The following is a 25,193-nucleotide window of genomic DNA, read 5'->3' as shown; positions in this document are numbered from 1 at the left end:
ACAGGGCAGAGCACCTGGCACTTAGCCACTCCTAAAGCATTGCAGGTCCCACCCCACACTGCGACAGGCCTGTGTTCACAGGCACAGCCCCTCAAAGGATCCCGGCAGACCGGCCTCGGAGACCGTGCAATTTAAGCTGTGGATTTCACAGCAGGGCAAACGGAGCCTTGAGAACCCAGATCCGAACCCCAGACCTGCTCCTCCCGCCCTCCCACTGCAGACGACTCCCACGGCCCTGTTCCTCTGGCTGAGAAAACCATGAGGGCAGATTCCTGGGGCCAGCGCTTCCGTCCCTCGGTCATTTCTCGTACTGACCTTGACAGCCAGCGGGGCGGGAGGGCAACAGCCTTCAGTAGAGCCGGTTAAAGCTGGCACAGCCACCTTTCCTGAGAAAACACCTCACTCACCCCGTCACATTCCATGGGATGGGTGGGAGGATGGAGCGGGACGAGGCTGAGAACCAGGAGGCAAAGCCAAAAAGGAGCCGAAAACACTGGCCCGCACCAAACCCACGACTCTGCTCCTCCTTCACGCCAGGCGCACCGTCAGCTCAACTCAGCCTGTTCCAGCCCCGTGAGCCTGGGCAAGTCCCAACCCCCCGGACATGCGTGTCCCCCCGTGAAATGGGAGCCCGTCTCTGGCCTACCCCACAGAGCTCTGGGGAGAAGTCGCTGTGACAACGGACCCAGGGCTCCGGGAGCCACAAGGCACAGAGCACGGGCTGTGGTCACTTACGCTACCTGCTCCCGGCCACACGCGGTTCTCACCAGGCAGCCGCAGGTGGAAAAGGAGCGGGCAGGGGCGGCCAAGAAACGGCAGGAGCCTGGAACGGCCATCAGGGCTGTGGGGAATTTTAAGTTTTAAAAAGGTGACTCTCCGGGGCTCTAGGTGAAGGGACCTCACACAAGGTCTCCAGGCCACCCCTGGGTTCCTGTCACCAAGGGAAAGAGCCACACGTTTGCCCTCCTTGTTAAGAAGTGCAAAGTGTGCTTCTGTTTGTCTTTGAAACATGTGAGTTACAACACGTGAGCTCTGGTTATCTGGAAAACCTCCTCCAGCTCACAGCTCATCCCCATCCAGGGGCCCGCAGAGCCCCGCCAGGCCCCACGGCAGCCCCTCTAAAGCACTGGCCACAGGCCTGAGGACACAGCTCTCCCAGGGAGCCCCAGGGTCTGTGCGTCCCCAACCCCGACAGCCACTTAACTTCTCACCTCCGTCTCCTCCTGTGAGGACACAGAACCACAATCCCTCATCTGTAGTTCCAAAATCCTAAAGAGCCCAAACCAAGTTTTTCACCATGCATTCGGAGGCAAATCCTGTCCTAAGCCGACACGAGGCTATTTTTAATCTTTCTTGATCCCACTTAATGTGGGGGTCCAAGGTAAAGCCCCACACCGAGCGGGGGGATCCTACAGCATATCTGACATCCACAGCTCTAAAATCTGAAAAACCAGGGATCGCCGCACCCACGGGGCCCCGCAATTCGGGTGAGGGGCTGTGGGGCCGCAGCAGGGAACACACGCACACCTCCTTCCCGTCCCTCTTCCCAAGGACAGCCCCGCAGTTCTTCCAGACTGTTCTCCAAGCCCCCACCACCAACATGGCTCCCCACCGCTCCACTGACAGCCCCTTCCCCAACCTTCCTCAGAGGATCAGGTCAGGCCCTCGGGCGTGGGGGACCCTGGGCAGGGATGACAATCCAGCGTGCAGCTCTTCCAGCAACCTGCCCCCTGCTGGTCCAACAGGACCTCAAGGCCGGCCGCCTCCTACACCAGCCTGCAGACGCACTGCACAGTCTGGATTCCAGCGCTCCCTCCCTCTCCAGTACGGTGGCAACAGGGAACCTCCCCCGCCACCACCCCAGCCCAGTTAAAAGAACAGGAAAGCTGCCTCTTTTCCCCACAAACCTCAGAAGAGGCACATGATAATCTCTCACATCAGGTCCTGGACACAGACCAGCCTGGCTTTAAATCCCAGCTCTGCCACTCATCCGCTGTGTGACCTTGGGCCAGCCACTTCCCCTCTCTGAGTCTCAATGCCTAGACTGTAAAGGGGGGATGACCACCTTACACGGTTGTCAGGAAAATGACATCAATTAAGGCTGGGAAATGTGAATGCTCCAGGGTCCTGCCTGACCCCTGGGTGATGGAGGCGACCCTGAAGCAGGGGAGCACACCGAGCACCGGGCACTCACTCTGGGCAGGGCTGGTCCCATCCCCCACCAGAAGCCCACGCAGGAAAGGGACGTACACAGCCCTGACGCCCGTTTGATGCCCCTTCCCAGACGATCCCCAGGACTTGGCACTCATCAAAGGCTGAACCGTGTCCAGAAACAGAGAGGTTAAGTGACTGTCCAAGGTCACACAGCCAGCCGGGTAATGGGAGGGGATGCGGGGAGGGGTGGCGGCCCTGGGCCTGTCCTCCTGGCAGCTTCGGCCAAACAGGCTCCATCCGCACGGGACGCCGTCCAGCCGTGGCCACCGAGGCCCACCCCAAAGGTCTCTGGCCTCGATTCCCCCACTGCGGGCCGCCCCGCCCTGTCGCGCGCAGGGCACCGGATGGGCGGTGGGCGCGGCGGCGAGGACGAGGGGGACCACGGCGCCCCCGACGGGCAGCCCCCGTGTCCGCGGGCGCAGCGCTCCCGCGGGGGCGCCGCAGGCCGGGCGGGGCGGGGTGGGCGCGGGGCTCACCGGACTTGGGGTAGGTGACGATCCACACGTCGCTGGGCCGCACGGGGAAGTTGGCGATCTCCTCCATCTTCCCGCGGCAGAAGGGCGGCAGCCGCACGCCGTGGAACTCGAAGTACTTGCTCTCGAACTCGCCCGGGGTGCTGGGCGTCTCGGCCTCGCTCTCCGCCATGCCGCCGCCCGGCCCGCGCCCGCCCGCACGCGCCCTGCCCGCCGCCCCAGCCGCCGCGCGGCCTCCGCAGGCGTGACGTCACGGCGCCGCCCGGCGCGCCGGCTGCGCCCCGCGGCGTGACGTCACGGCGCCGCCCGGCCCGCGCCCCGCGCCCCGCCCCGGCCGGCGCCGGCGGAGGCTCCGCGGGCGTGAGGTCACCGAGCCGCCGCGCCCCGCGGCTGTGACGTCACGGCCCCGCCCCGCCCCGGGGACCGCCTGAGACCCCTGCCCGCCGTCCCCGCCCGCCCGCGGCCCGCAGCCGCAGCCCCTCCATCGCGCGTTCGGTCGTCCCACCGCGGATTCCGTCGTTCGGCAGGCGCTCGGCCCAGACTCCTGAAACGCTCCAGCTGGAAGGGACCCTAAAGATGCATTCGTTCGCTCAGCAAATATTTAGGGGCACCGGTCCAGGCGCCCGAGACGCGTCAGGAAAAGCCTGGCCCTCTAGGCGCTCAGATTTGTGAATACCCAAGATAATTTCAGGGAGCCGTAGGCGCTGTGAATATTGTGCTTTGCAACATCCTGGGGACAGACGGTGGGGAGGAGGGGTTAACTGCAGAGTCCGAAACCTTAAGAGACAGACTCTCTTGGGATAGTGCCCCCAAATCTGCATTTAATAAGCTCTCTCTTTTGCAGACTACAATTTGAGAACAACCGAATTCTGGAGAGTTTTTAGTGCAAACCCTCATCCAATCATTCACTCAACAAACATATATTAAGCACCTACTACATGCCTGGGACTGGAGGAACATGAAGATGAAAACGATGAAGTCCTAGTGTAGTTCTCTGAGGCTCTGCGTCCTTGATTGTGAAAAGGGGACCTCTACCCCGGGTGCTGTAGTCGGGAGGATGGACTGAGATGACTGCACCAGCAAGAATGGGGAGCAGAGCAGGTGGACAGGATCTGCCTGCTCTGTCTCCTTCTTGCACTGGACTGAGACACTCGAAGTCTGGCAAGGGAGACACACACAAGGGCGGAGGGGCATGGGCCATGGGTACACAGTGGACAGAGAGGAAAGAGAGCAATGGACCCCAACTCCAGAGGCTTGTGGATGTCTTTACAGGAACAAACAAGGACATTCCAAGCACCCAAGACATTACAAAGAACACTTAGGTTGTGGCACAAAGACAGCTAGCCAAAGGCTGGAGGAATCGAGCAAGTGCATGAATGTGCTGATGTTTCAGGTGAGGATTCTCACTATGAAGAAGGCGAGGAAGAACCCAGTGAGATCAGAATGGAATCTGAGGTATTAACACGAATTTATTATTTTTAAAAATATCTATTTCTTATCTTTGCTTAAAAGGCCTTTGGCACTGGAATTCCTGTAATACCAGGCACACCCAGTGCCCACATCTTGGTGTCTAAATCCTTCCCCACCAAAAAGAACCAGCATGTCTTGGGAAAAAGGCCAATTCCAGGGCTGGGCGAAGAAAGTACGAGATGAGCCTAAAACATCCTGTTGGGCCAAAAATTAAAGTGCTGAAAAAAAAACCCTGATGGGAATAGGTGAAAAGGACACAGGAGCTAGACTGAAAGGCCAAAGCAGGAACAATTTGTGCATGTTAGACAAAAACTGGAAACAACTCAACTGTCCATCAACGGTAGGCTGGATAAACTGTGATATATTCATACGATGGAATACTTACTACACAGCTATAGAAAAGAATTACTGATATATGCAACAACACTGGTGAATTTCACAGTCAAATGATGAACAGAAAGAAGCCATACACAGGGCCCACCCCGGGGGCCTGGTGGTTAAGTTCCGTGCACTCTGCTTCGGTGGCCTGGGCCCCGTTCCTGAGCACGGACCTACACCACTCGTCTATCAGTGGCCATGCTGTGGTGGCAGCTCACATACAAAAAGAGGAAGATTGGCAGTGGATGTTAGCTTAGGGCAAATCTTCCTCAGCAAAGAAAAAAAAAAGAAGAAAAAGCCAAACACAAAAGGCAATACATTGTATGATTCCGTTCATATACGGTTCAAGGACAAACAAAACTAATCTGTGATGATAGAGGTCAGAAAAGTGCTTACTTTGGGGCACAGGGAGGGGTTGAGTGGGAATAGACACAAGTACCCTCCAGAGTGTTGGAAACATTCTATCTTGCTCTCAGAGGTGGTTACGTGATGAGATAGACATAGGATAGAGAGATGGAGATGAAGAGGCAGGGCCTGCTTCCTGGTTGTGCATCCAGGGAGTCACAGAACGCCCTGTTCTCAGAGGGACCCTGCACCTGGGCTTTAATGCTGTGTGGTCACCATCTTGAAATTCTTAATATTTAATCTTTGAGCTTTGCTTTAGAAGTGGAGTCCGATGGGGCAATGGACGTGCTGAGGACTTAGAACTTCGGCTCATGAGTGCTCCCACCTCCTGCCACGTTCCCAGGACAAGTCCTTGACTGCCCACTCCTCTGTCCTCTGGTGTTGCAGCCCTGTCCAACCTCTCTCCTTACCCCTGCCCAGCGACCATGGGGCTTGGGCACCAGCGAGCAGAGGATCAGGTCTGACGCTCCCACCCCATGGCATCTCAGAGCGGGCTGTGCTCACAGCCACCACTGTCATCCCCGTCCTGTACTGGGCACCGCAGTGCGTTTGGTAAAGGAATCAGCAGACGTGAGCCTGTCCCCCACCACCATTTCAGGAGGCAGAAAACTGATGCCTTGTGCCTCCTGATGTAACGTACCGAGGAGGACACAGGATCACTTACGTGGTTTTCCTGCCAAAAATTCATATCCTGAATCGAATAATGAGGAGAGAACACAAAACCTCAGCCAAGGGACAGTTCATAAACAACTGACTCGTCTGAGCTGTACTCTACAAAAATGTCAATGTCGTGAAAGACAAAAAAAACAAAAAGCTGAAAGAACTGTTTTAGAGAAAATGAGACTAAAGGTATTTAACAACTAAATGCGATGGGCGACTCTGCATTGGATACCGGATCATGAAAAAAAGCCATAAAGGACATTACTGGGACAATTTGCAACATATGAATATGGACTCTATGTTAACTGGTAATATTGTATTAATTTTAAGTTTCCTGAATTTTAAAACTGTATTGGTTATGTAAAAGAATGTTCTTTTTCTTAGGAGGCACATGCTGAAGTATTTGGGGGTGTAGAGCATGATGTCTGCAACATTCAAAGGGTTCTACAAAAACCCCACAATTATAACACTAATGTGAGTGCATGTGTATACAGACATTGAGAGAGAAAGGCAATGTGGTAGAAGCCACAGTTGTGAAGGGAGGTGATGGTTGTGTTCATTACTGTATTAGTTTTCTATTGCTGCTGTGACAAATTACCACACACTCATTGGCTTAACAGCATGAATTTATTATCTCACGGTTCTGTAGGTCAGACGTCTAATGCGGGTGTCACTATGCTGAAGTCAAGATGTCAGCAAAGCTGCATTCTGGAGGCCCAGGGATGACTCCATCTCCTCGCCTTCTCCAGCCTCTAGAGCCGCCCACAGTCCTCGGCCCCTTCCTCCATCTTCAAAGTCAGTGATGGCCGCTTTCTCACATCATGTGACTCTGACACTGACTCTTCTTCTGCCTCCCTCTTCCACTTTTAAGGACCCTTGTGATTATATTGGGCTCACCCAGTAACCCAGGATAATCCATTTGAAGGTCAGCAGATTAGCAACCTTAATTCCATCTGCAACTTTGATTCCCTTTGACATGTAGCAACATATTCACCGGTTCTGGGAATTAGGACGTGGATATCTTTTGGGGGCGAGAGGGCGTGTTATTCTGCCTATCAAAGTTGTATTACTTCTTGGAGCTTTTCTATAGGTTTAAATTTTTTCAGAATAAAAATCTAAAGAAAAACGTCTGTTAACATAGAAAATCCTGACAACTCTACAAAAATAAGCTACTAGAATTGATAAGTGAATTTAACAAGATCACAGGACACAAGACCCACAAACAAAAATCAATTGTATTTCTACATACTAGCAACAAACAACTGGAAATTGGAATTTTTAAAATACCCCTTGCAATAGCATCAAAAAGCATTAATTGCTTAGGAATAAATCTGAGAAAATATGTTCAAGATTTGTATAACAAAAGCTACAAAACATTGATGAGAGAAATTAAAGAAATGGAGACACACACCCTGCTCATGGATTGGAAGACTCAACATCGTTAAGAGGCCTGTTCTCCTCCTTATCTATAGAGCCTATGCAAACCTAAGCAAAATCTCAGCAGGCTCTTTCATAGAAACTAACAAGCTAGTTCTAAAATCTATATGGAAAAGCAAAGAACCTAGAATAGTCAAAACAATTTTGGAAAAGAATAGCAAAGTTGGAGGGCTCACACTACCTGATTTCAAGACTTACTATATAAAGCTATTTACCTTAAAGCTATAAACCAAGAGAGTGTGGGATTGGCATAAGCATAGACAGATAGATAAGTGGAACCGGATAGACAGCCCAGAGATAGACACACACATATATGATGAATTGATTTTTGACAAAGCTATCCTTAAAGAGCAGAAAACAAAATTTTCTTATGAGCCAAAAGTGTCCACCAAGAACTAGTCTTCCCCGTGGGAAGTGAAGGCCCATCTCTGGAGGCGTGTGAGAGGCTGGGTAGCCTTCTGTCCTGACGAGACTCTTTTCAGTAATCGGAGGGAAAGCCTCTGCGCTCTGAGATCCCTGCGATGCTCGGGCGGCCTGGGAAGAGCCCGCGGGCCGCTGTCCGCGGTGCTGAACGCGCACAGCTCGCCAGATCCCACTGTCCTCCGGATCCGGGACTCTGGGTGGCCACAACTCGCGCTGGCCCTGGTTTTGCTTTTATCTTCCATCTTGATGTATATTTTCCCATTTGATGCACTACCAAGTGTTTAAGTTAAGTCCTCGTTTGTCATGGAAATGTCAAACATATGCAAAATTAGAATAGTATAAACTTCTACCTGGTCGTCAGTCAGTGTCAACTGCTATCAACTCATGTTTCATCAACTCTCGCCCACCCCTCCCCACCCGGATCATTTGGAAGCAAATCTCATGTATTATATCATTTCATTCATAAATATTTCAGTATAGATCCCTAAAAGATAAGAACTCTTTGATGCATTTCCATTTTACTTTTTTTTGTTTAATAATTATTTGTCAAAAGTTGTAATGTATTTATGTTGTTTTGCTTACGTGCGACTAAACAGTGTACTGATAAATTAGTCCAGAAGAAAAAGGAAGTTACTATCTAGAGACTTATGGTTCCAAGAAAATTCTTAAAAATTAAATCTCAAAAAAAAAGATAAGAACTCTTTGAAAACATATTCCCAATACATTAACACAAGCAAAAAGTAATGATGATGTCTTAACATCACCAAATACCTGAATAATGTACACAATCAAATTTATGGACGGGATGCAAAACTCAGAGGGGTTGAGGTAACTGCGTGGGGATCCCTAAGGTAGCCAGGATTTAGTGCTGGGGCAGAAGTAACCCCACTAGCATCACGTGAACCCAGCCACAGGTGGGCACATACCAACCTGCTTGCCACAGGTGACATTAAGTCTGAGGCACAGGGTGCTGGCTCAGGAACGTGGCCACACCCACAGAGTGGCCCCTGAGGATACCCGTGTCCAGGAGCTACAGGCTCCAACCACAGTCCTGCGCAGACGGATCCACATCATTTACATCAGAATCTCTGCAGAAGAGTCCTGAGCATCACTATTCCTACCCAGCATGGGTAGGGTTGGGTTCTAGTGTGCAGACAGGGTGGAACCACAGCCTGACTTGGGCCCGAATGCTGACTCCACCACAACCGACTATGGGACCTGGGACAAGGCACTTCACCTCTCTGGCCTCAGATTCTTTGTCAGTTTAACTTACGATGGGCCACCGCCAACCTGCCTTTGCTCCTGCAGTCCCCGCTCCTAGAATGACTTTCTGCCAACCCAAATTCTAGGCTTCCATAAAGACCCTGTTCAGAAACCCGTTTCCTCTGTGGCTGGTCCCCTCTTGGAGTCATCTCTCCTCCCTCTGACCACGGTGGTGGTGATTATGGGCTCAGGGCAGAGCTGGAGGCCCCTTAGAAACCAGCTAGTCCAAAACTAAAACCCTGATTTTAAAGCCATGGAAATGAGGAATTGATCGAGGAAAGAAGCTGCCCAGCACCACAGAGCAGGTGCACAAAGAAGCTGTGAGGGTCTAGGGAGCTTCCTGCCGCCTGGAGCACAGACTTGGGCATTTCCAGCTCTACCACTTGCCAATGAACATAACATCTCTGTGCCTCAGTTTCCTTACCTATAATGGGGACAATAATACCTACCTCCCAGGGTTGCTGTGAGAATTAATTGAGGTGATGGGCTTTGTAACCTGTAAAGTGATGTACACCTGTGAGGGTTAGAGTCCCTATTCCCTCCACAGAAATAGCAATAGAGACATGTGAGCTCCTTGAGTGAGGGATCTGCCTCAGGCATCAGGACATACTCAGTAAATAACTGGCACTCAGAAAGCCAGGCTGGGGGGCTTGCAGCCAGCCCAGGAACGTGGCTCAAGAATGGGAGCCATGGCTGTGCCAGGGCTCCAGAGGCCAGTGTCCCTTGGTTGGAACACTGGGAGAAAGAGGAGGGTGGTGGACCCACAACTTCAGCATACTTGTTGGAGGCTACAGCACGGGGTCCAGAGAGGGCTCTGACTTCAAATGGGTCCAGGTCCCAACTGCAGCCTGTTGAGTTTTGTCTGGACTATCTCCCACGCAGGGGCGATGTGAGGCTCAAAGGAGGCCAAGTGGTCCTCCTAGTCTGGCGCCTAACAGAGAGTGGAAGTGTAGTTAGTGTCCCTTCACGCCCTGCTCCCCCTGTCTGAGCAGTAATCCCTACCATTTAATATGGTCTGCAAGGAACATTTACTTTTCTCAAGTAAATATTCCATGAGCTATGTGTTATTGTCTCCATCTTATACAGAGGGAAACTGAGGCACTGAGACGTGAGGGGATGTCCCGGGGTCACATCAATGCTGAGTTGCAGAGATGGGACTCAAACCCAGGTCAACCTAAATTCAGAGCCCAGGACCCCTCCTCCACTCTGTAACACCCCAGAGCTCTGAGTCAGGAGGATGTGTAGGTAACAATGGGGGAGTCTGACCTGGATCAGCTCCTGGGCTGTCTGCTGTGTCGGCTGAGCCATCGCCAGGCTCAAGGAAGAGCATGGCACTGTTGGTGGACGTGCCTCAGCAAAATTCGCAGGCGTTGCTCAGGACAAGCTCATTCATTCTGAGGCTACATTAATAGAGGCAGTAACCGGGAAGTGGGAGGTCAAAGGCAATTCAGGTCCAGTGCTGGATCCCATGTCCTAGAGGGAGGTGGACAAACTGGAGGTAAGGGGCTGGAGGTGACGGAACAGCATGTCTGGGTTGGGGGTGTCCTTAGGAGTGCTTACAAGGCACGAGCTGCTCCCTGTGGAGAAGAGCAGCCTCAGAGGGATCAGATCGCTGCCTTCCTATCCCTGCCAGGCTGTCCCCAGGCAGAGGGAGCACGCAGGGTCCACGGGCCCAGAGAGCAGAGCTGGGATCAGAGGGGAAAGCCACGGGCTGTCGGATTTTAAAGCCACATGAGAAAATGCCTAAGAGTTAAATAAGAGAGAAACCCAGAAAGTACTTGTAAACTGTGAAGGACGGTGGGCAATACTTGGGAGTAGTCTCTGCGACTATCAAGTTGTGAGCAGATGACCTTGAAGCACACGCCACAAATAACAACGACTGAAGAGAATTTCTCAGAGCAGAGTATTATAAACAATGGAGACATTCAACCAAGTAAACCAGAAACATTTACCAACACGCTGCTCGGCGAAGGAGGAGGATGGAGAGGAAGGCGGGACTGGCCACCACCCTTCCCCATCTAAGACACAAAAGAGAGCAATGGGGACCAAGATGGCCCCAGAGCCAGCCCCAAAGAACTGCTGAGAGAGAAGGCAATAGAGGGAGGCTCGAGTGCCCATGGGAACAGAGGCCCCCGTGCGTGACGAAGGACGAAAGACGGGGAGCAAGAACGTTCTGAGAGGCCTCCTGAGCTCTAGATCCCTAACCTGGAGACCCGGGCAGCCAGGCCGCCCCTCTCTGCTGCAGGAAATCCCCAACTCAGCAGCTGGGCGTGGGGATAGCGCATCCCAGCTCTGTGCAGAGAGGGTCACCTGACGCCGGTGGGCAGCCCCCTTCCTGCTGCAGGGGACACTATCTGTGCCTGACCCCCCCAAGTGGCAGCAAGAGGAGACAGAGGTCAGCTCAGCCCCCGTGCACCCTGGAGATGGGTGAGGAGGTGAGAGCCTCCTGCACGTCCTCACTCTGTCCCCCTCCTCCCCCTTCCTCAAGCCCCGCCCCCTCAGCCCCAAGCCCTCCTGTCCTGCACTCTCTGCTCTGCGCTACCTTGTGGCTTCCCTGCCCTCGACCCTCCAATGACGGCCCAAATCCAAACCCCTCCTTCCGCTGACACTGTCTCCTGACCCAGGAGGCCTCTGCCCAACCCCGACCGACTGCCCCAGGCTCCCAGCGTGCCCCCTTCTCACGCAGCTGCTTCCTGTCTCCTGAACACATCAACTTCATCCTCGCCTCAGGGCCTTTGCACCTGCTGTCCCCTACGTTTGCAAACTCTTCCCCCAGCTCTTCGCCTCGCACCCCAGGTCTCACCCCAAATATCACCCCCAGAGAGGCCTCCCGCACCGCCTGGCCCAGTGCTGCTCCAGCCCACGCCGCTGCCGTGCTCCCCCTCTTTCGCTGTCTTCACAGCACTGCCACTCCTTGGGATGGTCAGACTTCTACATTTTCCCATTTGCTGTTCAGCATCTGCTCCCACACGCACCATTTTGTTCACAGCTGTGTCCTCAGAGCTATAACTCGTTAAGTATAAATCAAGTGAACGAACGAATGAATGAATGAATGACTCATTATCTCTTTTATGCACATACCGATTCCCTTGCTCCCTTTTTTTCCACTTCTCCACCCTCCCCATCCCCACCCGGGCTCGTGTCTCCAGGGGTGCAGGGTGGGTTCTGCTCTGAGGGCAGGAAGAGCAGGGACTCCCAGGAGAGGTCAGAGGAGGTCTGGTGTCCGAGCATCCTCTGTGCCTGAGAGAGGGAGGGGCCTAGGAAAGGAGGGCAGCCCCTGCCACACCATCAACCAGCCTGAGGAATAAGGGGGACTGTGGGGGTGGCAGCCGGGGGGCCTTTGGACACCCCAACAGAAGTACACACAGCTGGGATTCTGGAAAGACTTGAATCCCTCTGTCTCCTCCCACCCTTGCTGGGGGCTCCCACAGGATGGACCCAATAGGACGTCAGAGATCAAGGTTGCTGGGGTGAGGCAGACCATGAGGGTCCCCCCCGAGTGACAGTGCAGGACAGAGAAGGTCAGAGGAAGGATCTGGGGAGGCCACCTCGCTCCATCATTTCCACTTGCCCCCCGGATCTCTGATGGGAGCACACGGCATTTTCTCCATCTTCTGTAAAGTGCTCTGCAAGCAGCTCAACGACAGCGCCCGAACCTCCCTCCTCAGCAGGTGCCGTCCCCAGGTCCCCAAAACGGAAGCTCCGAACTGGGATGCGTCTCCGCTCCTGCCTGCCTTTCTCCCTCTGATGAGACGGGACAGGCTGACAGGGACACACAGTGACCCAGGGACGTGCCCACAGGCTGGGCCTCTCCCAAAAAGAGGTAGCCAGACCCCAGGGAGCTGGCTCCAAGGAGCAGGGGCTCCAGAGGGGCTCCTGGGGGCCAGCCACCCGCGTGGTCTGGGCCAAGCATCTGAGAGGAAGAAAGGGAGGCTGTCCCCTCGGTCCTCCAGCAGCCGGGCTCTGAGCTCCAGGAGAGGGGTCAGAACTCAAAGACTAGGGGAAGATACGGGCACACAGGACGAGGGCCAGGATGGGGTGAGGGGAGGCCAGTCACTGGGCTGGCCCAGCTGGATGCCCCTCAGGCCTGATGGGCGAGTCTGTGGTTCCTGGCCAGGTCCACAGGAGAAGCCGCCCCAGGCTGGAGGGGGCTGGTACCTGGCAGACTGCGGAGCAAGCAGAAGCCAGTGAGGGTGAGTTTTGGAGCCTGGGGTTGGGTGACAGGCAGGGGGAAGCCCTGTGGAGGCAGCCCCAGCCCAGGGTGAGTCCGGGGCATTCTCCCAAATCCACCCCCCACCCCATGCACTGAGGAAGGCCCGGGGCGGTCCCCTGGTGAGCTGGGAGTGGCCGGGGGGTTATGGGGATGGCCACTAGCTGGGAGCACGGCTCTGATTTTCTCGCTAAACAAAGGGCTGTCGAGCGGTGGGGAGCCTGCTGGCGTCTCCTGCTAGTAGGGAAGGCAGAAGTGGGGAGAGCCAGGCAGCGCTAACCCAGACCCCACACGGGGCACGTGGGGACATCTCGGGCAACAGCAGAAGGACTGGCAGAGCAGGGAGACCTGCCGTCCTCTGTGAGCTCCGGCCGTCCCTGGGAGCAGGAACAGTGACTGCCCCCCGGCTCGTCCCGCAGACCGACCAGTGTGACCAGCCGGCGCCTCCATCCAGGCTCAGCACGGGTCCAGCCCACAGCGGTGAGCAGACACCCGTGCAGGGTACTCCCCGGGCGGATGCGCAGAGGGCGTGGCTGGTGTGCACTGCCCGCCCAGGGTCCAGGAAAGGTGCCTCTCCCCACCCAGCGCAGCCACCCGTGCTCTGCCCCAGGCCACCTGCACACTCACCGGACCAGCCCAAGGAGCCGGTCCTTCGTCCTGGAACAGACCTCGAGCGCCAAGCTACTCAGCACATCCTGCATCCAACGCAAGTCAGCCGGCGCATCGGGCAGCCAGACTGCCAACCTGGAGAAAGCAGCAGCAACAGCTCCACCCAGCTAAGCCGAGCAAGTGGCCCCGCCGGGCCCACCCTCCCCACGGGCCCAGAGCGGAGGAGCCGGGGTCTCTGCGCCTGAGGCCCAGGCCTAAAGGCATTGGAGGAGGGGTGAAAAGAGCCCAGTGGGGCTGGCTCCATCGCAGGCAGGGCAGACCCAGGGGGCAGCTGCAGAGGCCGGAGGGGTCGGGGAACAATTTGCGATGGACTCTGAACGCAGCGGAGGTGGCCGGGCCCTGAGGTGATTCCCTAGGACATCGTGGGAAGCCCAGGGCGGGAAAGGGCAGGGCTTTGGGATCAGGCCGGATCGGGTGCAACCCAGCTCCTCTGCTTATTAGCTGTGTGACCTGGGCAAGTCAGGGAACCTCTCTGGGCCTCAGTTTCCTCCCCTGCCAAATGAGGACAGTCCCCTCTCCCGCAGTTCCTAACCTCCTTCCTGTCTCCATCCCTTCCTCTTGCTCCTCCCCAGACCGGCCCCTCTCTCCCCACTCACACCCCTTTGTCCACTCTCCTCTCAGCAGCCAGTGACCTTCCTGAAACACACATCCCCGCAGCCTTTATGGCTGAAAACCCCCCTGGGCTCCCACATGGGCCCCACAGGGTCAGCAGACGGACAGGGTGTCTAACTATGGCAGAGAAAGCGCCTGGCCAGGCACCTTCTCAGACTCCCTGGATACTGCAGGGCCTCGCCTACCACCCTATTGCCCTTAAAGGGGCCCCTAAACTGGGACCTCAAACTGGGCAGACAGTCCACAGAGCGTCATGTGACAAGCAAAACAGGCTGGACCGTCACCTCCCTTGTTCTGGACCTTCTGCCTCTGTTATTGTAATCTCCATGTTGAGCGTGTAGGTTACAGAAACCACCAAGTAGGAACTTCCCTGTGGTCTAGGCAGGCCTCCCCATCAGTGCTCAGACGTGGATTTTTCTTTTTTGTAACTGAAAAGGCTAGAATGTGCATTTATCCTTTGGATTTCAACTTGTGGTTTCGGCCTAACAGCCAGGCACGAGAAGAATCTGTGCCAGCAGAAAGCTCTCTCCCAGCAAGTTAAACAGCAGAGCCGACCCCGATCAACTCAGCGTGGGGCAGGCCAGAGACCTGGGGCTCACCATCGTAGACCTTCATCCACGGAATAGGGAATTTTTTAAAATACGGATCTTCCCATGACATTTCTCCTGCTGAAACCCTTTGCTGCCTTCCCACCACCGTCAGGATGAAGACCACACTCCACACATGGCTGCAGAGCACTGCATGTCTAGCCCCTGCAGCCTCCCCAGCCCCATCTTCTACAGCTTTGGTCCACATTTTGGCTCCAGCCACATTGGCCTCCCTTTCTGTTCCTCAAATGAGCCTTACTCCCTTCTGCCTTCTGCCCCAGGACCTTTGCACATGCTGTTCCACACATCTGGAATGCTTTTCCCTTCCCTCTTTGCCTAGTGGGCTCTTATACATCCTTCAGATTATAGCTCAAAAGTTACCTCCTCTAGGCAGCCTTTCTTGACCCGATAGCCCCTAGTGGGAGCCATCCGAATTCACAACCAGTGTACACCTGTCTAGGTATCTCTAGGCAGAGCTGTGATTGCACAGGTGAATGTGTGATGATTTGTGGGCCGTGAGGCTCCAAAGGCCAAGGGGACTGGGTCTGGGTCAGTGCTGCTCCCCTAACCCCCTAGTTGGGGCTTGGCCCCTCATAGCCCTTCAGTAACTATTGGTGCAACGAATGAGCAAACGATGCAGAGTGACCCATTAAGCAGCAGAGTCAGAATGCTTAGTGAGGGCTTAACCACAGCCAATCCGCCTTGGGAGGACCTTGTTTTACAGAAAAGGAATCTGAGGCCCAGAGAGGTCAAGACACCTGGCCCAGGCCACACAGCAAAATCTGAGCCAGACCAGCCCCTAGAGCGATCCTCAGACACAGCACCTGTCCTCTGAGGCTCTGACAGGTGGAGCAGTGGGCCAAAGGTCCGAGAGACAGGGGACGGGCCAGGCGCTGGCCCAGAGGCCCCTGCTTGCTCACAGCTGCCACCTCACCTCCTCATCAGTCCCACTCTGCGAGGAGACCATGAGACCCCTCTGGGTCAGGCAGCTGCCACAGGAAGAGTGGGGAGGCCAGCTGGGCTCTGCCCACCCAGGGTGCCAGCCGCCCTTCCTGCCTCGGGCACCGGTCCCCGCATTGCCCCGGCGACACGCCGGCCCCTCCCGGGAGCCCCGGCCGGGCTCACCTTCGGCTCCGGAAGTAGACGTACTCGAAGGGCAGCGTGGCGGGCAGCAGAAGGTAGGTCAGCGCCCGCCCGGGCCCCGAGCGGCAGAAGCGGGCCCAGGCGCGGGAGTCCCGCGCACGCTGTTTCTTCAGCGCTAGGAGAGAAGCCGCAGCGTGGCCGCCACCTGGGCCTGGAGCCCCAGGACCCCGCAGCCCAGCCCTCGATGCCACCTGGGGCGGACGGGCGGGCCGAGCCCCTCTGCCTCCCGCGGGCCGCCGCCTGCACCCGCCCCGGCCGGCCGCAGAGGGAGCAGCAGCCGGCCCGGCCCCGCCCAGGAGCCAGCCCCTCGCTTGTGCCCTCCCATGTCCCTGAAACGGGCAGAGAGTGCCCCTTTCACGGACGAGGAGCCTGAGGCTCAGAGTGCAGAAGTGACTTGCCCAAGGACCGATGCCAGGAGGTGGCGGGGCCAGGACGGACCCCAACCGGTCCGCCTCCCCAGGCTCCTCCCGCCTCTCCGGCCCCTCTGAAAAGTCCGCTGCGGCCCCCAGGCGGGGACGGGCTCCCGCCCCGAGCTCCCTCAACAGCAGTGACGCGAGGACAGAACGACCGAGAGCACCAGCCGCTGCAACCGCAACGACCATTTCCCGAGCCCCTGTCCCCTGAACTGACCGCGTGGAAGGGACTGGCGCCTGGGCCCCCAGACCGAGGCTCACCACGCGCCACCACCCACCATGCTCCCGCCAGCGCCGTGCGGAGAGCCGCTTGGAGGGTCCACAGACAGCATGTCGAAGACCCGGCCCCCCATTTACCTGCTCTGTGTCCTAGGCTAGCGCTCCTCTACTGGGGGGTCCGGCGGGACCCACCGCCCTGGGCGTGAGGGCGAGGATGAAGGGACGACCGTAAGGGCGGGGCCAGATAACAGTACCCTTTCTGGTGGGTGGGCTGCAGAGTGGGCAGGGACCTTGGGGGGTGGCGGGGGGGGTGGGGGGGGTCCGTGCCCCATCCCGGAGGTGGCTCTCTGGTGCCCCCATGTGGCTTCAGGGATGCTGCCCCCGTTCCAGAGCCCCAAGCCAGAACCTGAGGGGCTGGGCGCAGATCCAGGCCCATTTCCACACGCGTGTGGTCTCCAGCGCTGAGAGGCGCCCTCCTCATCTCCCCGTGCCCTCCCCACGCCCACTGTCCCCACTCTGGCCTCAACCACCGTCATCTCTCCTCCCAGCCTCCTGCCTCTTCAGCCGGTCCCCTCCCAGCTAGGTGCAGTTCAGCTGGCCTAGAGTTCAGAGCAGCAGTGAACTCTAAAAGGGAGGTCACCCCCTCAACCTTTAATCCCCCAGGGGCTCATTTCTCCCCTCCCACAGCATTCCAGGCTGCCTGCCCAACCCTTCCAGCCTCCCCAAGCTCATCTCCGCTACTCTGCACCTCAAGCACTATGCTACAGTCACGGGGGCCTCAAGCTCCCGCCTCAACTCCAGGACATTTGCACATGCTGTGCCCTCTGCCTGAATGCCCATCTTCCCCCTCTCTTTGCCTGGCAGAGTCCTCCTTACAAGTCTCCCTTAGAGGCTCCTCTAACTCGCCCCCTCCCCACCATCACATGTGTCTGTGGGACCCTGTGCTTTCCTGCTGTTGCAATAGTGACATTTAGGTCCCCTGGCCAGAGCAGATGAAATGTTTTAGAGCAGAACTCCTGGTTCTGCCATTTGTGAGTACTGTGACTTTGGGCAAGGCGCTTAACCTCTCTGTGCTATGGTTTCCTCATCTGTACAATGGGGACAATTCAGCACTGTCCTCAGAGCACTGTTGGGAGAGTCCAGACCCTCTGTGTGTCCCTCAGGACCTCCTACCCTTTCCTGGACAGTGGGCAGAGGCCTGGCTTTCTCAGGCACAGACTCGGGTTCGAATCCCCCTGTTGCAGGCTCTGAGACCTGAGTGACCCCTTTCCCACTCCGAGCTTCAGTTTCATCATGGGTAAAACGGGGTAAGAAAAAGGAGTGAGTGACACGACACGTAAAGAGCTCCTGGCACCACGCCGGGCACTTAGTAGGTGCTCAAAAAATGAGTCTTGCCCTCTTCCAGACCATGAGCACCTCCGGGGCGGGGTCCCTGGCCCCAGGCCCCCGTGGCAGGGCACCTGCCCGGGGAGCGAGTGAGGCAGGAAGCGGCCGTACCAGCCTCCAGCTCTGGCGAGAGCTGCTCAAAATCCGGCACGTCCTTGACCAGCACGTTGGGCACCGCCCAGTTGAGACACAGGCCCGTCTGCTGGCCTCTGTCACGGCCAGTGTCCCGGGTCCCATCAGCTGGGACCGGGGGCTCCTTAGACACCAACGTCCACAGCACCGGCTCCTTGGTGAGTCCTGGGTCAGGGGAGAGGAGGGGAGGGACAGGTCAGCCCGTCTGGAGCCTCCGGGCGATAGCGACCCCCGGCTCTCCACACCACCCACAGCATCCGCACCCCTCAACGCCCCAGCCCCGTTCTGGGGACCTGCTTACTGCAAGAGGGACCCATGGCTCACCCCGAATGACCCCTTCCTGCACCCCTCAGGCCTGCTCTGCTCCTGTTTCCTGTGCACTTTGTTATGGTGAATCAGAGCCTAGATCTGAAGACCCGGGCCGGGGTTCACATCCACCTGCAAGACCGTGACCTAACAGCTCCATGCCTCGGTTTCCCTCTCCGCGAAGGGGGAAAATTAAGACTCGCTTTATACGGCTGTTCTGAGAATCAGACGAGATGAATACACAAAGCGCAGGCCCAGGTCTGGGCCCGAGTTAGGTGCTCAGCAAACGCTCCCCGCAGCCGGGTGTTTCAGGCCATAGCATGGGGGGAGGGGGAGCCGAGGACATGGGTTCTGGAGGCCAACGGCCTGGGTTCGAATCTCGGCTCTACCACTTTGAAGAGCATCGCCCTGTGGGGTAACGTCCATGCTCTCCAGGCCTGAACTCTCTGGCCCACCCACTGCCTCATGAACAGCCGCACACGCACACGCACGCGCAGGCACACCTGCGACCAGAGCAAGTCACGTGCCCTGCAGGTGCCGGTCTCTCTTTCTTTGTGCTGGCTCTTCTTCCCTCTGCCCACAATGCCCCCTTCTTTTCTGTCTTCAACGTCTCCATAGTCCTCATAACTAGTCAAAACTCATCTTATTTGTCACCGCCTGCAGGAAGACATCCTTGCCCATGCCACCCCCAGCCCGGGTCGGGTGCCTCCTCTGGGCCCCCACAGCCCCGAGCACCCCTCCGTCCCCCTGGGGAGCTGCCTCTCCCTGGGCCTGTCCCCCTGCACCAGGTTGTGGGCAGCTCGAGAGCAGACACGTGTGTGATTCCTCTCCGGGTCCCCAGCATCCCGTTGAGGCCAAGCACAGAGTGGATGCCGAGGAGGAGAATGGGCGAGCCAACGTCCCTGAACTCTCAAGCACCCAAGAGGCAGGCCCGGCCCGGTGCTCACGTGGCACGTGACCCCGGCTACTGTGGGGGCGGCCACCTACCGCGTCTCTCCAGGAACCTCAGGGCGTCCAGGTACCCTTGTCTGCAATTGTCGGCCACCACCTGCCAACACACAGGCCAGGGTGGGGGGTGGGCTGGGGCGGCCTGGACCTGCCCCTCGAGCTGATGGTCACTGACCAGAGACCTGTCTTCAACTGGAAGTGATCCCAGTCCAGCCTACACTCCCCGGAAGCCCCCTTGGCAGGGCTCAGGGACCCTGGGGGACCCCAGCCCTGGACGGGGAGGGCCGCAGCACCACAGGCAGAACAGATCTGCCCGAGCTGCTTCCCTCTGCGCAGCCTCATTTCCCCCCCATCCTCCCAGACTCCCCGGCTGGCTGGCTGCTCTGGCTCCAGGCCCTCCCGTCTCCGGCCTCAGTTCCCTCCTCCGGAAACTGGGATGACAAGGCCTGGCACAGGATACCTGGGACACCGCCTGTTCCCCATAAGTCAAGGACGGTGGTTCCCTTCGTCCTTTCGACGTTTATTCCCAGGACCAGCCTGAGGTGGCAGAGGAACCCCGGGGCCCCCGCGGGGCCGTCTCAATCAGAGCCCCACTCATGGAGAAAAGGCACCTGCAGGCCCAGCCAGGAGCTTTGCCTTCACTGCTGTGTGACCTCAGGACGGCCACACCACCTTTCTGAGAGCCTTCGTTTGTCTGTAAAATGGGGCTAAGACTCTGTCCACTCCAGAGGTGCAGGCAGGAGCAGAGTAAATGAACACAGCCTCGTTTCATAAAGTGTAAAACCCTACTCAACAAGAGGTGTGAAGGAGGGAGGGCTGGGGCGTGGTTGGGGTGGAGGAGCGTGTTATCATGATAAACTGTGGTCAGATTACCCATTTTCCAGAAATAACAAGGGGCCAAAGGCAGGAAATGTGGGTCTATTGTCCATCATCTCTGAGCTTGGGCCTCACCTCCACGTGACGGCCAGTCGTCTGGCCAGGGTTTAGGGCAGCGGTTGAAAGCGTGGGTCTGGGCTAGCTGAGGATTCGAAACGTGGCTTTGCCACTTCCAGGCTGTGTGACTTTGAACAAGTCGCTTAACCTTTCTGAGCCTTAGCATCCCCATCCCGGGAAACAAAGATGACAACAGGACCTTCTGCAGAGCCTGACCCAGAGGAGTGCCAGCAGAGGCCTGGCTCAAACCCAAGCTCAGTGGGATTGGCGTTAACGTGCTCCCCTGGCCACAAACCCTTGACCACTTGGGGCCAGTCCTAATTCAACACTTGCTCAAGGAGGGGAAGACTAGCAAGGGCATGACCTGAGCCCCAGGCTGTGGGTTCGAGGGCTTGGTGGACACATGTGTCCCAACCACCCTCAGACTGTGGGAAGGGATCAGGGCCACAGAGTGTGACTCACAGGGCACTTGACCATGGCCCTGGCTTCGAGGCCAGGCGCTGGGCCAGTCCTACCTCAAGATCGGGAGAGACGAGGGAGGCGAACCCCAGGAATAAGTTCCTGGTGCAGATCTGGAAGCTGGCATTGAAGGTGTTCAGCTCATGTATGCTGGCCGAGGTGCTCTGGGGGCAGATGTCCGCTGTCCCGTAGAAGGGCAACACGGTGATGGTGGAGGCGCAGGCCGCGAAGGGCAAGTTGTTGCTCAGACCCCCGTCAATGTAGCGCTGCGATGGCGGGTGGACAGTGGGCGGAGCTGCCCTCTCAGCACGCCGGCCCTCCTCCCACGCTGCCACGGAGCCACCAGTCGGAAGTGGGCTGCAGCCGGCGACCCCAGGGCTGCCCCTGGGTCACTAAGGCCCCTCTAGCCCAGGAGCAGGGGGAGGGCTAGCACACAGTAGGTGCTCAAAGAGTGCTGGTCCCTCCTTCCCCCACCCCACACCTCTCAACAGGAGGCACCTTGGGCTGCCCGGAGCATGGAGCAGGGGCTCAGCCACTTACCTCCCCTCTGAATTCGGGAGGAATCACCCCACAGTAGAAAGGAAGGTACAAAGAGCAGATCAAGGCCTGGGGAGACAAGAGTCAGCAGAAATACACTTGTCCGCACTCCTCACATTCAGAACCTGCTCTGAGCATGGCGTCTACTCCCAGGACAGCCTGTAGAGTGGGCGTTATTAGTCCCGTGTCCAGGGGAGGAAACTGAGGCCCCAGGAGGGTCATGTCCCGGCCGAGTTCTCAAGGTTAAGAAGGGATCTGATGCAGCCCCATCTCTGCACCCACCCTCCTCCTCCTCCTCCCAATGGGATCCTGGCTGACTCAAGACTGCTGCTGGAATTTTCTTTTCCCCAAGGACAAAGAGAGGCGCCAAGGACCATTTCTTCTTCATCTGCCTGGCAGGAATTCGTCACCAAGAATCTGGATGTACCCCCCAGAGTGTGTTCCTTAGACACAGATCCAACTAGATACACCTCAAACAAGAAACCCTGACCTCCCTACCCACTTGGAAAACACCATTTGCTCTTCCCAGTAGAGGCTCTGACAAGTCCTGCAGTAGAAAAGACCCTTAACATAGACCCTGATGCTATGGACATTTAGAGCGGGGTCTAGGGGGAGGGGCTGTCCTGTGCATCATAGGATGTTTAGCAGCACCCCTGACCACTACCCACTGGATGCCAGTAGTGTAGGCTTGCGTGTACACACACACACACACACACACAGTTGTGATGACCAAAAATGTCCCCAACGTAGCCAAATGGCCCCAGACAGAAAGTCACCTCCTGTTGAGAACCACTGACCTAGAGCTTATGAAATTTGTGGAGTACATCACCTTGTCTCTCAAGCATTTGGAGACATCCACCCCTGGGAGATGCAGAGCCCATCCTGGCCCTGACTGTATGGAAACGCAGGTGACAGCCTCATTCCCACTGAGCCATAATTAATAACCGTGACAGCCGCTAAGGTTTACTGAGCACCTGCTCTGTGTCAGGCCCTGTACCATGTGCACACAGGCAAAGACGCTGCAGACACTTTGGGGCCCCCGGGGGGCTTCCTCTGGAGGACTTGAACACCAGCCGGCAGCAGGGGACCAGCCCCTCCCTGCACACACTAAGAACTCCGGTCAGCAGAGGCGCAGAGCCAGGCCCTGGGTTGGGTGCTGGGGGCACCAAGATGAAGCAGATTCTGCATCAGGGACCCCAGGCTGGCTGGAAGGCACAGGCCCCGCTGGGGAGGGTGAGCAGGGCTGCCATGGGGGAAGCACGAACCAGCCGGCTGAGGCCTCAGAGGGTAGGGCCTTGTCTCCCCACCTGTCTGCGCACTCCTGGAGCCTCCTGAGCACCCCCCATCCTGTCCCTGGCCTCTCTCCCTGCCCATGTGGCTCTCTGTCATGTCATGTTCTATTTCAATGCTGAATTGTTTCTGAATTCATTACCTGCAGATGTGGTCATTATCTGTACCCTACACCCAGCAGACTGGAAGCCCCAAGATTTCTGTCTCTCATTCTGCTATAGTCACAGTGCCTGGCACATAACAGACACTCAATCAACCTTTGCCTGCTGGGTCAAAAAATGCCTGGAGGACTGGAGTGGGGTGGGGGCTGGGCAGGTACCCATCTGGAAAGATCAGCCCCTTTGGGTGCCCTGATTACCAAGGCCTGACTTTGCCCCCATCCCCAGCCAGACCCTTCTGTGTGCAGCCAAGGGGCCTCCCCATGGCTAGCCAGGAAGTCTCCAACCTCACCTTGCCTCCCACTCACCTGTCTGTGCCTCAACTCCCTCAGTTGTAAACACCCTTGGGAGCTTCAAGCCCCAACCCCACTACCCACCCCCACCCCTACCCCCACCCCGCAGACATGTGTGCCCCTGGGAAGCTCCGGGAAGTCACTCTGGCAGGAGATGGAGCCCACCTACCTGCCACCAGGCCGTGGGTCCCACCACCTGCTCACCTGGATGACTTCATCGCGGCTGGCAAAGTCAGTGACTATGATGTTGTGGCCATCAGGCCAGCGGGTCAGCGAGATGCCCAGCTGCTGGGAGGCCAGGATGTGAATGTCAGCTGGGAGATCGGCCTGCAGCTGCTGCTTGATGTGCTCGATGGGCGCGAAGGCGGGGTGGAAGACGCCCAGACTCAGCTGATCCACCTGCTTGACCATGTCCAGGAGGCGGGAGCAGCAGAAGTCTGCGGACACGCGGAGGGGAAGGGTCCTTAGCCACCCAGGGCCTGCCCACACTTGTCCCAAAGGCTGGACTCCCCACTGGGTACATGGGGCCAGAGGGTCCTCCCCTCTCCCGCTAGAGTCTGTGCCCAGCTCTGCGTTCAAAGGCTCTGTCCACCTTTTGACCTAGGCAACAGTCTTCCCGGCTCCGAGCCTGGGATCTGTCCTCTGCGAAATGGGGGTCACCACAGTCTTGGGTGCGAAACACCCTTCTCGGTGCCCACCCTCTCCCGTTGGAATCAGCTTCGCCTCGGGCAGGCGAGCCCGTGGCCCCCAGCCCTCCTCGCCCGCGCCGTCCCGGACTCACCGACCGACTTGCCCACGATGATGGACATGGCGTTGAGCGCCCCGGACGAGGAGCCATAGATGCGGCGGGCGCCCTGGAGGAGGCGCGGGGCGCGCTCTCTCAGGCACTGGGTCACGCCCACGTGGTAGAGGCCTAGGAAGCCGCAGCCCGAGAAGGACAAGTTCCAGCTGCCGTCTTCCTCGAAGCACGCCATGGCGGCGAGGCGGGCCGGGGCCGGGATGGGGCGCCGTTCGGGGAAGCGTGGCCGGTCGGATGCGGAGCGGGAGACGGGGCCCAGAGGTGAAGCTCCCGCCGGAGCCAGGCCCCGCCCCCGGGCTGCGTCACCCACTGCCCCAGCCAATGAGGTCTCCGAGCCTCGCCCCTAACCCCCAGCCCCAGGTGTGCGCCAGGTTGCTCCAGAAGTGCTGGCACACTGTGGGCGCCGCGGCACCGCCCCCACACGCCTGCCCTGGGTTCGGGTCACGATCCGGGATTCCAGGTGAGGAGGCCCCGGGGGAACGGGACCAACTCTTCCCCTGACCTCTGATAGGGGTGACAGAAGCGTTATTCCCGCCCGCGTTTTACAGATGAAGAGACTGCGACAGCGAGGGAAAGTGCTGGCCAGGAAGCGGCAGCTGGACCCACAACACCTGGTCTTTGGGGCCAAACCAGACTTAATTCTCCAGCTGTGCTGGTTCAGGGACCGGGGAGAGCCCGTGGGAGGCAGGGGGTCTGGGTTCCAGACTCCGCCCCCACCACCTTTGTGACTTTGCCCAAACTCCTCACCCTCTCTGGGCTGCAGTTTTTCAGCAGAATATGCCAGGCTTGGATGTCAGGACCTGTAGGGCCCCTTCCGTTCCAACCGCTGTGCCCCCAAACACAGACCTGCCATCAGCTGCCCAGCCCTGGGGGGTGAGCTGGCAGAGGGGGCAGCAGGCCCCCACTCTGGGCCCAGTGCTTTCTCTGCAGCCAGCCTCACAGAGCTGTGCGGGTAGGGACCGTGGTGCCCACATGCGGTCCAGGGACGTGAGCCCTGGAGAGGCGTGGACACCGGCTGGGCCAGGACATGCCTCCAAGAGAACTGCCCACAGCCCTCTAAACTGGGGCAGCAGTTCTAGAAGTCAAGCCAGCACAACGAGTGACATTAAGTTCCCCAGAGACATTCTCCACTGGGCCCATGGTGGGATGCAGAGGAGGAGGGGTGGCAGCCGGTTATAGATGACCCCTCCCCTCCTCCAGGGAATGGATAAGTAACCACATGGGACTGCTCATGGAACCTCACAGAGCCTCAGAATTGACCGGCAGAAGAAGAATGAGGTTTATTGCACGGCACCATTTATGTGAACATTTTCCAACACTCCCAAAGCATTACTGGCTATTTTTTAAATAATATATTACCTGCCTGGAGATGGGTT

The 25,193-nt window shown here is 57.5% G+C and overlaps 2 protein-coding genes across 6 annotated transcripts in view; both read right to left on the bottom strand.

Annotated features, from left to right (window-relative positions):
- The window catches only part of SULT4A1 (sulfotransferase family 4A member 1), a 34,676-nt gene extending 31,733 nt beyond the window's left edge, over positions 1-2,943 (bottom strand). For 2 of the 5 annotated variants that reach the window (XR_006532938.2, XR_011502556.1), the window contains exon 1: positions 2,691-2,943. Coding sequence is in view for 1 of the 5 variants with exons in the window: in XM_044778158.2 (XP_044634093.1) it covers positions 2,691-2,859 (169 nt within the window). In the remaining 4 variants the exon portion in view is untranslated. The remainder of the gene's footprint in view (positions 1-2,690) is intronic. The other 3 variants (XR_006532940.2, XR_011502557.1, XM_044778158.2) reach the window with 2 other exon arrangements.
- An 8,295-nt stretch (positions 2,944-11,238) lies between these two features.
- On the bottom strand, positions 11,239-24,046 carry PNPLA5 (patatin like phospholipase domain containing 5). Its single transcript, XM_014864416.3, has 9 exons — positions 23,800-24,046; positions 23,223-23,455; positions 21,281-21,346; positions 20,797-21,006; positions 19,388-19,448; positions 18,074-18,259; positions 15,927-16,059; positions 13,561-13,677; positions 11,239-12,889 (listed from the first exon to the last, which is right to left on the bottom strand). The coding sequence occupies exons 1-9, from the start codon at positions 23,990-23,992 to the stop codon at positions 12,805-12,807; spliced, it is 1,284 nt and encodes a 427-aa protein (XP_014719902.3). The 5' UTR covers positions 23,993-24,046; the 3' UTR covers positions 11,239-12,804.
- Between the last annotated feature and the right edge of the window lie 1,147 nt (positions 24,047-25,193).

The sequence above is a fragment of the Equus asinus genome, chromosome 4, assembly GCF_041296235.1.
Source record: "Equus asinus isolate D_3611 breed Donkey chromosome 4, EquAss-T2T_v2, whole genome shotgun sequence".
In the NCBI taxonomy this organism is placed as follows: Eukaryota; Metazoa; Chordata; class Mammalia; order Perissodactyla; family Equidae; genus Equus; species Equus asinus.
This window is presented reverse-complemented; position numbering and strand designations above follow the sequence as displayed.

Coding starts and splice junctions, on each gene's coding strand:
- PNPLA5 (XM_014864416.3), bottom strand. CDS start 23,992: ATGGCGTGCTTCGAGGAAGACGGCAGCTGGAACTTGTCCTTCTCGGGC. Junction 23,456..23,799: donor CATCGTGGGCAAGTCGGTCG/GTGAGTCCGGGA, acceptor GCGTGTCCGCAG/ACTTCTGCTGCTCCCGCCTC. Junction 19,449..20,796: donor TCGTCTCTCCCGATCTTGAG/GTAGGACTGGCC, acceptor GTGTGTTGGCAG/GTGGTGGCCGACAATTGCAG.